General features: G+C 45.3%; 1 protein-coding gene and 1 pseudogene across 4 annotated transcripts in view; one reads left to right on the plus strand and one right to left on the minus strand.

Moving 5' to 3' along the window:
• The window catches only part of LOC147700402 (uncharacterized), a 136,238-nt gene extending 126,016 nt beyond the window's left edge, over positions 1-10,222 (minus strand). Inside the window, exon 1 of one of the 3 annotated variants that reach the window (XM_086935753.1) lies at positions 9,585-10,222. In XM_086935753.1, the coding sequence (XP_086791879.1) occupies positions 9,585-9,608 (24 nt within the window). In that variant the 5' untranslated portion in view covers positions 9,609-10,222. The remainder of the gene's footprint in view (positions 1-9,584) is intronic. The other 2 variants (XM_086935754.1, XM_086935755.1) reach the window with 2 other exon arrangements.
• Positions 10,223-10,587: 365 nt separating this feature from the next.
• The window catches only part of LOC147700403 (uncharacterized), a 70,789-nt pseudogene continuing 68,780 nt past the window's right edge, over positions 10,588-12,596 (plus strand). The window contains exon 1 of the transcript XR_015299424.1: positions 10,588-10,797. The product of XR_015299424.1 is annotated as an uncharacterized LOC147700403 (transcript). The remainder of the gene's footprint in view (positions 10,798-12,596) is intronic.

The raw sequence follows: 12,596 nt of genomic DNA on the forward strand, positions 1-12,596 counted from the left end.
GCTAAAAAGATTGCTATTAATTCCATGACATCTGCATTTGCTTATACTGAGTGGTAGTTTTCTCTCCCAAGACTTAAGCGGATTGTTATTTCCTGATTGATTGTAAAGTACTGAACTGTGAATTCTAAAGTGTAAGAGAATAAAGTATATTATTTTTATAAACAGGTACTTATTTTCCTAACAAAATTGGTGTAGCGTCCTTTTTAAGTGTATTGCGTGGATTTACTGCTGGGTGGTCTGCAACCTTCACACTGTGCCTCTAGAATTATATGTCTTGCCCCTAGGCCAGGCTACCCTAGGTGACCTGACATCCCAGGTTCCAACACACGGCTTGACGATTTTCTCTCCCGCCATCCGGCCGCAGATGGAATGGTACCCGAAGAACAAGAAATCCTGTTTGAAGAAGAAATCAATCTCCTGGCTCAGAGCGCATGCCCTCAAGCCATGTCCATTCCAGTGATAATCGAACATTACCAAAACAACAAAGCATTGGCAAAAGCAAGAGAAAAACAGAGAAGACAGTTAGTTTTGGCAGCCCCTTTTGACAGGAAAACACAACAGAGAGACATCACAGGGACACATTAATGCCAACAAGCACTGGCAAAACCAACAAACAAACCAACAAGCATTGGCAAAGCATCACTGATCATTTGAAAGACACAATAACTAAAGCTGAAAAGACAGTCAGCACCCACAATGTCTAACCAACCAGGGGAAGATGCAGGAAGAGGCCATCCAAGTGATGTAAATGATGCTGTGCCTCCACCAAATGCAGCAGTGCAGCCTCCACCCTGTAGGGGCCTGATCTTGCTGAGGGGGAAGAATAAAAGAACAACTGACACAGATAGTAGATCGGTTGGACAGGAAGTCCCGAACGACTTCCTTACGTTTATTTATCGCCTTCAGGCCACGCCTGGCCTGAAGGTGCTACATTGTGTGCAAGTGGTTCCGGGGCTCAGCCGAGACCCTCGGACCACTAGAACGCTACATCCCTTCCCAAGTTAGTTCTTGTTTGCTGTGTTCACACATTGTTTACGAGTAGCACAAATATTCTGCTAGTCTCTGACTGGGCTTAGGGTTAGGCCGGAGATGGTACATCTGTCTTCCTCTCGCTGGCGTTGCTGTTCGCACAGGCGATTGCACTGGTGATACTGGTGCCGGTAGAGTCGGTTCCCCTTCATGTAGTGTTGTCCTTGGTTGTTCTTCACATCGACCCGCTGGCTGGACATCATTGTGGTTTTCAAAGCCTTCTTCAGCTTCTGCTGATTCTGCTGGGATGCGTTTAAACCAGGATACATTGCGGGTCACCTTTTCTCCATCCCTGTGAGCAGTGACAGCAGTGCCTTTGGTGTCCTTGATGACCCATGGTTCGGGCTCATAGGGCGTCCTGAACTTGCCTCCTGGTCTTCGTGTCCGCAGTAACACCATATCTCCCGGCATTAGGTCTCTACTCTGTGCTCTCCTCCTTTTGTTGATCCGTTCATTGTTCAGTCTTCTCCTTCGCTGGGTCTCACTGGACTTATAAGGTTCTGGTGCCCAGCCTTCTGTCGTCGGGAGACTGTCTTGCCGATTCCCTGCGAACATCAACGACCACGGTGTTCTCTGTGTTGTACTGTGCGGCGTGCTTCGATATTCTCCTAGGAACTGTTGTAGTGCTGATTCTGGGTCGCTTTCCTCAATACTTGCTATCCGTAATGCCTTGTTGATGGTTCGCATAAATCTTTCGGCCTCACCATTGGCCTGCGGCCACTGTAGTGTTATGCGGTGATGTTTGATCCCTAATGTACTCATAAAGTCGCGGAATTCACTCCCCTGGAAAGGAGGACCATTGTCCGTCTTGAGGATCTGAGGGCGACCAAACATGGCGAATATTTTGCTCAATATGGGCTGAACATTCCTGAAGCTAGTGGATTCAGCCAACTCCACGATGGGATATTTGGAGAATGAGTCTATTAGTACAACCGTTGTTCTCCCATCTGGGAAACTCCCAAAGTCCATGCTTACCCAAGACCAGGGTGTTGGGGCATGTTCCTCTGTGATGACAGGCGCTGGGGTTTCAGGAGTGCTGGTGAGTTGGCACATTCTGCAATTCTTTACCAGGGTGTCGATGCTGTTCTCCATCTCTGGGAACCACACCTTCTCTCTCATTCGGCTCTTCATCTGCCGCATTCCTTGGTGTCCTGCATGCGCCAACATAGTTGCTTGTTCTTGCAAGCTAAGGGGTAACACTATGCGGCGTCCCCTGAGGATCAGTCCGTTTTTTGCCATGCTTAGTTCGTTGTGAACTTTCCATATTTGGCCCAACCTGGATCGTTCACTTTCTGACCAGTCATTGTTGTCCTTTAAGAATCCACCCCATGTTCCTGTTCGGATGGTGTTTGCCACCTTTTGTAACACTTTGTCTTGAAGGCAATGTTCGATTATCACTGGAATGGACATGGCTTGAGGGCATGCGCTCTGAGCCAGGAGATTGATTTCTTCTTCAAACAGGATTTCTTGTTCTTCGGGTACCATTCCATCTGCGGCCGGATGGCGGGAGAGAAAATCGGCTGGGTTCTTTCTTTTCACCAGGTCTGTAAATCAGGTCCATTTGATACTGTTGTATTTGAATTGCCCACCTCTCTATCCTAGGGGGTGGATGTGGAGCGGTTCCTCTGAACAGTGATATCAGTGGCTGGTGGTCGGTGACCAATCGAAACGGGCATCCCGCCACATATAAATGAAAATGGTTGCAGGCCCATTTTACTGCCAGTGCTTCTCTTTCAATTTGCGAGTACCGGGACTCTGTGGCTGTTAGTGCTTTGCTGGCAAACGCCAGTGGGGTCCATACACCTGGCTCTGCTTCCTGCGTCAGTAATGCTCCGAGCCCCACCGGGCTAGCGTCGACTAGGATCTCCGTTTTTCTGGTGGTGTCAAAATATGCAAGTGTTGTTGAGTCTAGCAGAGCTGTCTTGATCATTGTGAATGCTTTCTCTTCTTCTGAACCCCACTTCCACGGTGCATCCTTCTTCGTCAAGTTGCGAAGCGGCTCTGCTATGGTGGCCAGTCTGGGGATGAATCGCGCACAATACTGTGCCATACCTAGAAAGCTCCTCACCTCTGCCGCTGTGGACGGGGCTGGCACATGTTTTATTGCATATGACTTGCGGGGATCTACTTTTACTCCGTTGTTGTCAAATATGTATCCAAAGAACTCCACTGATTTCTGGAAGAATTTGCATTTTTCCTGATGAAGTGTGACTCCATGCTCCGACAGCCGTTTGAGTGTTGCACGTAATCGCTGATGGTGTTCCTCACTTGTCTTTGAGTGGATGAGGATATCATCGCTAACGTTCAGTACGCCTTGCAATCCTGATAAAATCTCTTTGACAGCGTTTTGGAAAATCTCGGCAGCTGACGAGATGCCAAAATTCAGGCGTTTGTAGCGCCGCAGGCCCAGGTGCGTGGAAAATGTTGTGATATAGCGGCTTTCCTCCGCTAACCGGAGTTGATGATATCCAGCATTGAGATCGAGCTTAGAGAACCATTGTGCTCCGTTGAGATCAGCTAGAATGTCATCGACCGTCGGTGTGATATGCCTCTCACGTTTGATTGCCTTGTTTGGCATGCGCATGTCTATGCAGATGCGTATCTTCCCGGGCTGACGGGGTTTTTCGGTGATCACCATTGGTGAAACCCAAGGAGTTGGGCCAGTGACTTTTTCTATTACATCTTGTTTTTCCAGGTTTTCTAGCTCTTTTTCTACTGCCGTTCTGAGATGGAAAGGTATTCGTCTGTGCCTGAGAGCAATGGGTTGTATTGTTTTGTCGATATGTAGCTTTATCGGCGGTCTTTTGATCATGCCTAATCCTTTGAACAGTGATGGAAATTGCTGTAGTAACTCATCAACTTGGATGCTTCTGACGGCATTGACGAATGCAATTAGGTGCAAGTCTTCGGCCGTGTGGCTTCCAACCAGAAGGTCGGCTTCTTTGTCCACCACGTGGAACGTTGCAGTGACTTCGTGTTCTTCCGCTTTTATTTGTACCACCATCTTGCCTCGCAACGGGAGTGGCTCTTTTCCGCCGTATGTGAATATTCGGACCTTGGATGGAACTAGTTTCGGTTTAGGATCTAAAGCCTTATAGTGTTGGATGCCCATGACATTCACTGTTGCGCCTGTGTCAATCACCCCGGTTGCCGGGGACCCATCTATGAGTATGTTACACTTGGGTTGCGGCCGCCGTCTTTGTTTCAGCTCACTTGTGAACGAGACGAAATAGCACTCTTCATCTTCTTCGTCCGAGGAGTCGTCAAGCCTGTCATGTCTTTGATATGCTGATTTCACGCTTCGTGGTGATTGTTCTTCAATTTCTAGCTGGCGGATCGCTCCAGATAATGATTTCTTCCTGAACGATCCCCTTCCTCGGCCTCTTCCTCGACATACGCTGGAGAAATGATTCGGGATCCCGCAGTTTGAGCAGGTTTTTCCGCGTGCTGGGCAACTCCCTGCCTCATGTGCTTCCCGCCCACAGTATCCACATTGTGGTTGTCTCTGTGTTCTGGTTGGCCATCTGCCTCTTCCACCTCGGCTGGACTTGCTAATCGCATCAACTCTCTCTTCCTTGATTGTTGCTCCGGTGTTTGTATTGGTGTTCAAGGCTGCTTCCATTGCTGATGAGCGTACATCTGACAACTCATACGATCTAGCCAGTAGGAGGATTTCCTCTAAGGTGATGTTTGGTTGGCGTAGGATCAGCGTCCTTAGGTGTTTGTTCTTGCACCCTTGTATGAGCTGGGCGGTGACTTCTTTGTTCGAGTCATCCTCTGTGCACGTGCTGACGAGTTCACGTAGGCGAGCGTGGAATGCATCCATGCTTTCACCTTCCCTTTGCCTGGACTGCCTAAATTTGAATCTCTCATAATGTGGGTTAAGTTGAGGATCAAAATGTGCATTAAGTGCTTGCACTGCGGCATCGTAGTTATTCGATTCTCCTGTGTTCGGGAGATGTGCAAATACTTTGTATATTTCTTCGCCTCCAAAGTGAAGTAGTAGTGAACGCTTCACTTCATTGTCTTTTTCCCTGGTGGCTATAAAATAGTTATTTAGTCTCCCTAGCCAAATAGCCCACCGAGGTGCTGCCGTCGACGGGTCTGCCAGTCCACTGAATGGTGGTAATGCTTGCACCTGCGCGTATGATGAGTGTTGGGTTGGTATCTGCGCTTGCACGTGTTGTTGGGGTGTGTAGCGTTCTAGTGGAACATAACATCATGATCATCACAGAGGAACATGCCCCAACACCCTGGTCTTGGGTAAGCATGGACTTTGGGACGGCTTGAGTACAAAAAGATCCAGAGAGAGGCCAAGAGAGAATGGGATGACTGACATTGGCAGGACCTTTATGAGGCTAGCAGGTCTAGTAATCAGACTAAGTTTTGGCAAATAGTCAAATGAGGAGGTACTCCGGAATTGCAAACTCCATCAAATCATATAGCAGCGGATGATTGGGTTGATTATTTTGAGTCCCAGTTTAGGGGTCCTGAAATAGATACTGCTTGTGGCCTTGCCGTGAGTGCCCCATTGTCAAGGACGCCAGATCCTCACACAGTATTTGAGAACAAAGATGCAGACATTGCATTGGGTCTGGTAGAAGCCGGTAAGGCCCCAGGCATGGATTGTACTCCGGGAGATTTATTTAAGTATGATCCAGTGAATTGGGTGCCGTATATTACCATACTAGCGAATGCAATCACTAATGGGGCCCCGATTCCGGATTCTTGGCGGGGGGCCGAAATACTACCTATATTTAAAAAGGGGACCATTCGGCCCGGGGAACTACCGCCCCATTAGTCTAATAGATGCAATCCAGAAAATCATAGCTACGATAGTGTTGGCCAAAATCCATGTTTGGATGGATGCTGAGAATATTTTATCCCCCATGCAGGCTGGTTTTAGATCCTGTGTCAGCACGATCGACCAGGTGTTTAGATTTATTCTTATTTACTGAAAGGTGGTGTCCTTGGGTGGAGAAACAATTTATACTGCGTTTGTAGACTTAAAGTCTGCATTCGATCTTGTCCCCAGAACTAAGCTATGGGATGCTTTGGGATCCATGGGTATGCCAAGTGATCTTTTGGATTTGGTAATAAGACTGCACGAGGCAAATTTCGCGCAGGTTAGATGGGGCAGGCAGGGGTAGGTTACACAGAGGATTTCCAGTCACTCGTGGAGTCCGCCAGGGGTGTGTACTCGCACCAACTCTGTTTTTATCATTTATCAACAGAGTTGTGCAGTATTTTGCGGACACACCAACAGATCCCCCGGCATTAGGTGGCACAAAGTTCCCACTCCTCATCTTTGCAGATGACACCCTTATTCTATCTAAAACTCAAAAGGGGCTTCAAATTGCATTAAATAAATTTGAGGAGTTTTGCAAGCATAATGATCTTCAGGTCAACGTAAGCAAGACCAAATTTATGTTGCTAACGAAAAATAGGCCGCTGGTGGGTCATGTTAGCTTGAATGGCATTGGGTTAGAGCAGGTGGAAGTGATGACCTACTTAGGGGTTGTTTTAGAAAATAGGCTTAGATGGAAACCGCAGATGGATGTACTCTTCTTGAAATTTGCCCATCTGACTGGGTGTCTTATCAAGGAACAGAGAACCTCACTAACAAAAAGAATTGGTTCTGCACTTAAAATACATAATGCTGAAACAAATTTTGCAATTTTGTATGGTGCGGACCTTTGGGGCTTCTCGGATTTGTCTTCGCTAGTTAGAGTACAAAATAAATTTCTTCGCAATCTTGTTGGTCTGCCTCAATCTACCCCTATGAAACCCTTGTTACTGGACCTGGGTTGTCACTCCATTGAAGAAGTTGCTCGGTTTAGGACTGTTGCCTTCTGGAGAAGGATATGGTCAACTCCGGAACTTGCACCCTTTGCAAAGGAAATCCAAGACCTTAGATCTAAAGTGGGTTTAGATAATCTCCCCTGGTTTAAGAATGTAAAATCTATATTGGAGAACATGGGCCTTAGTCAGCTGTAGTTGGCCCCTGGAATTAATGCATTTCCTCCAAAAAAGGTATCTAAGGAACTGTATTGGGCGGCCCAAAGAAAACAGATTATTGTCCAGTTTGACTCATCCTCTCTGTCTGGAAGGTTTGTGGTTCATAAGCTCGACCCTTCGTTAGAAGATTACTGGGATGTTATCACCAAGAGCAGTGATAGGAAGCTCTATCACCAGTTTAGAGCCGGGTCGTTACCACTGAGATCCTTTACATACAAATGGCGGGGTCAGTCTAAAGACACTTGCCCTTGGTGTAAAGTTCAGAAAGAGTCAATTGGCCATGTTTTCTTTGTCTGCCCAGCCTTCCTAGCCCCCCGGAGAAAATGGTTAAAACCAAGTTGTAATAACTTGAGAACAGGGATGGGACAGGAAGCCATATGGCTGCTGAGGACGAATACATCTGCCTCAGTGGCCATAGGTGTAGCAAAATTCTTGGGTTGGACATGGATCATTAGAGCAAGGCACCCGTCTCATACCTGTTAGTTGTCTAACTGATTGTTTTAAATTTTAAATTGTAATGTATCTCTGGTACGTCTTTAAGCGTTGATTTAATCATGTTTTATGTATCTTAACTTATTACTTTGTATGTTTGGTCTAATTAATTACTTGGTATGAAATGTATTCTGAAATTAATGGCTAACTAAGTTTTAATGTGTTTTTATTAAGTAGGGCATATGCTGTAATCAGTTAGAACACAGTGTTTTAGGATTGTCTTTAACCATCTCAAACTCAATGCTGCTAAAAACTAATTTCTTCTCATCTCACCACCGAATAACATCCCCAAGATAGATCTCTGGCTGAAACACCTTACAGCCTTCAAATGCTCGCCCCACATCGTAGACTCTGACAGATCCATGGGTATTACATTAGACAAAAACCTGAATATGCAGGATCACATTAGTGCAGCCACCAAACGAGCGAACTACCAATTGAGTATCCTGCAGAAACATAAACCCTACCTTCCACATGAAGGCATAAAAATAAGCAGTCCAAGCTTTTGTATTGCCAAGACTGGATTGTGGTAGTGCCACACTATAAGGTTTACCTCGATTCAAACTGGCCCCTCTAAAAGCCTCCCTCAATGCAGCAGCAAGACTTGTCCTTAGAACGAAAAGAAACACATGCATCTCACCGGCCGTAAAATCCTTAAACTGGCTACCGTGTGAAGCAAGAATCCAACTGAAAATTGCTTGGAGTTACACTTCAATACCCCCAGTTATCTGGCCCAAAAGGTAGAAAAACCACGTGGCAGCAGATCCCCGCTAAGTGGCATACCTTGCTTCTGAAACCCCAACAAACCCACAAAATGAAAACGGGTGCCAGAGCATTATTGGTATTTGCACCTAAGATATGGAACTCTCTACCTCCGGACGTTCGCCTAATCGCCTAAACGCCTGTACTGCCTCTTTCAAAAAAGAAGCAAAATCTTTTCTGTTGATTACGTTTTTACCCTAAGGCAATATATGGGTGACAATGAAAATGTATATGTACCGACCTCTAATTAACTTCTTATTGACCATCCTATTATGGACTTTAATCGAGACCAAAGCTTTTTATCCTATTTTACTTTCTTATAGGTTTGACTCTCATGTGTTTTTTGTTTACCAGTCCAATTGTTACTCTTCTTCTAGTCATGTAAAGCGCTCTGATACCCACTAGGGTCAAGTTTGTGCTATACAAAACTTTATTAATAAAAACGTAGATTCAACATTGGCAGTAATTTCACGTAACTATAAGTGGCATCCTTGTCATGCATGGCTTATGACCTCACATATTACATATTCAGAAGTCACAACATATTCTACGACATAAATTAAGTTTGAGGCCCGTGTAATGTTCTTCAAAGCCCTTCACGGTAAGTGCACCGGCTACCTCAGGGCAAGAGTCAGCCACTACTTGCCTGCAGATCCCTGAGGTCTTCCTCCATGGGACTGGCCTGCGTCCCCAGAGATCGCCTTGCCCAGACCGTGGGACAGATCTTCCATGTGTCTGGGAGCTCAAGTGAGGAATTAACTACTGGCTTCTCTCAGATCTACTACTGACAGGTCAGTTTTTAAGAAGCTTCTCAAAACCTGTCTCTTTCAGAGATAGATGTGTGCATCAGGTCTGTTTGTTTGAGACTATTAGCGCCTGGACACTTTGAAAACATTGACAACTTGGGGCATGGCGAGGGCACCCAACTAAAGGCAAAACATGTTACTAACATACTCACAATAGTTTTAGAAAAAAGCAGAGTGCACCACTACAAAAGACTATTACGCAATGAATTATCAATCCATGTCCACAGATGTTTTTTCAAATTCTTCGTTTATTAGAAAGGTTAAAACAAATCAAGTTGACAAAGAACAGCCTTTTTGTTGGGTACTTCCCAACATATGCATAATAATTAGGGATAGCGGGTCGGGTGCTAGCTCTCTGTGGGGTTACACTATCTGTGCTTATATATAATTAATACTCACAATAGTTTTATGATTCCTTATTCTACACATCTTGCCTGTTTTTAAAAATGCATGCATAAATTACAAAATAGTACTCACCTTTGTTGGTTCTTGATGGGCCATATCTTTCCTTGTAATTTCACAGCTGGAAATGCAGAGTCTGAGCTGTGACTGGACAGAGCAGCAGGAAATCCGGAGTGGTGGAGGGCTGCCTCGACTCTCTCTATTAGTACTTCAGTAATGAAGAACTGAAATAAGATCACCAGTGAGCAGCTCACTTTATAGGACTCTTCCCAATAATGAGATCAGTAATCTCTTTATTGAGGAGGACAGCAGACAGATCTGACTGACTGTTCTACCACCAAAGGCATAGGAGACTACAACTGTAATGAGAAAAGTATCTGAAAGAGTTCTTCTCTCAATGGACACGAGATCAGTAACCAAATAAAGAGCTCTGGCTCAGTATCATCTCTGTAAATGACTGAGCTGCTCCATCAACAAGCACAAGCTCAGCAAATACACTGAGATCTCAGTGTTAATTGGAAAGCCGCTGCTGGGTTCCCCTGTCCGTGCTCACGGGGTAGGTACTTTCACCCAGAGTTATGTAGCTGTTCTCTTCGCCCCCAGCAGCCAGGGCCTAGCGCCTGGATGCCCCCACGGGTGATCAATGCGCTCCACAGGCCCTGCTCGACTGATTGACTCAGTCAACAAAGAATGGAAGTCCCTGGTACTGAACTGCCCTGATAGCTCCTCCCACAGGGCCAACGAGATGTAACTGTCTAGAGCGCCTCCACCAATATCAACGAGAGACTGGGGACCGTGGCTGTTCATCCACCAATGAGACGGCTGAGATGTAGTAGAGATTAGTGTCTTTAAAGTACGCATGCGCAAATAGAACCCATTAGAGCGCAGGCTAGTAGAGATTAATATCTCTCCAGTGCGCGTGACAAAACAAGAGGATGTGGCCTGATTATGCGCATAGGAGTGTTATTCTATCATTTCCCCCAGCGCGTGCGTAGTAACAGTCACTATGCGCTCGCGTGCGCAGACGGTTTGTTTTGATTTTGTGAGGCGCCCAGTAGAGATGCGCGAGGAGGGGCAGGAGCCGGGAGGGGTCCGGCCAGTGTCCTTCATTATTAAACGCCCCGGAAATCTGTCCCATCAGATCAATTAATATGTTTATCACGGTTCTGTAGCGAGGTCGGGCGCCCTCCGTCGTTCCGCCCCCCCCCCCCCCCCCCGCTGCCTCGTTTTTACAAGTGAAAGTACAAGAAAGAGCAGGAAGGAAATGCCTTTGCAGACGCCCGAAAGAGTGAGTGTTACACTCCGCAGAGAGTTCAATGGGTCCCTGATTCAAACAGTTACTGAATGAAATGTTGTCGTAGAACACTTTAAAAAGCATAAAAGTAGGCGGTGGCTACAGTCATCTCAAGTAGTAGATATTGCTCAGGGTTGCCTCCAGTCCATGGTTGGGTCTGCTGAGAAAGCTCGGGGCTGTATTGCTTTTTGCGAGCAGTATACATAGAGTGAGCCCTGAAGCACCCCTCCCAAACCAGTGGCTCATTTGGATCACCTTCGATCAGACATTGCTTTTAAAATGTGTCAATCAAAGTTCAGTTTAGTGTTCTCTCTTCCCCTATACTTACGACCCTGCGCCTGGATACCCTCTCGGGTGATCAGTGCGCTATACAAATCAACATAACCTTTTTTTTTAGGTCAAGCATTCGAGACCTCTCGTATATACTTTAGTATATATTTATATGTGTATGTACACAGGGCTCTGGAGATCAGCCCTAGGACTCGTCTGCTTCCGCTTAGAGACTTTTTTTTCTATTCAACTGCCTCCATTTTACTTTCTTGATAGAAAAGGACCAGCAGAGGTCAGTAAAATACCAGAATCATTTAAGCATTCTTTGGTTTCCAGTCCATAGAAATCATCTTCCCGAGCACCCATAGACAATATTTTTTTCAAATCTTGTATTTTTAGTGATATGACCACCGAATGTCCTGATTTTATCTTAAAAACAGTGCTTTGGACTATACCATTTCCAGCTGAAAGGCAATATTTTTCTCCATGTGTTCCCATACCTGGCATGTCTCGCAGTTTGCTGCTTACTTTCCCTCCATGTTAAAGAAAAGTAGATGTTTCAGCACCCAGGCTAATGTGCTGCATAGCTAAAAACATATAATTTCCCAAAGGCGAGAAATTTGTATTGCAAATGCTTTCTTTTGTAAGATTCTGCCTCCTAAAAGCTTGCCGTGCAGACATGATGGACTATTACTATGTAAAAAGTACAGTCAGACACCATACTTTATGTCACACTGAATTATCTCACACATGTATAGAGAGAACAGCCTTTTAAATAAAATCACAGCATACATATTCTAAATGCTTTTGTCATGACCTCCGTCCTAGCTTGACATTGCCTCCATTAACGCTGTCAATTCTACGAATACCACACTCCAAAAGTACCACTACCATTCGCACCAAACATCACTACCTTTGGAAATAGCAACATCGCTTGGATGCAAAGAGTATACAAATAACAGACTGTTAGAATAAACTTCTGCACATGTTGCAGAACACGTTTGCAGAAGTTTATACTGAGAGTCTGCTCTTTTTATGCTCTTTTGTGTCTCTGTTAGATGTTACTGTCTGCAAGGAGTATATTTTCCACCCTCCTCCCTGTTCTTGTCGGATACTTTCTGCTACTTCCTCTTCCTTATGTAATGTTTACTCTTGAACTTTATTTCCGGCCTAAATAGTTAATTACTTCTGTAGCTTTCGATTATGTACAGAAAACAGGGTTTCTATACACTGGCTGTTCGAGGGTGTACCAACTCCATAGACAGCAACTCTAACGTACAGGTTGGTTGTCCACATACCCAAATATCTGTTGTCCCCCGCTTATTTCCTGTAAACAATATAGATCAGAATATCAGAATGCCTGTAACTGGACTGGAGGTCACCAACTTGAATAGTGGCACCATTAACTATTTTGGACACGTTTACTTAACTTGCAACTCCAAGATTATAGAGAAACCTCTTGAAGAATCACTGTAAGCCCAGCTATATTTCTTTTGGAAAATTGTTTAACACTTATGTACACC

The sequence above is a fragment of the Lissotriton vulgaris genome, chromosome 8, assembly GCF_964263255.1.
Source record: "Lissotriton vulgaris chromosome 8, aLisVul1.2, whole genome shotgun sequence".
In the NCBI taxonomy this organism is placed as follows: domain Eukaryota; kingdom Metazoa; phylum Chordata; class Amphibia; order Caudata; family Salamandridae; genus Lissotriton; species Lissotriton vulgaris.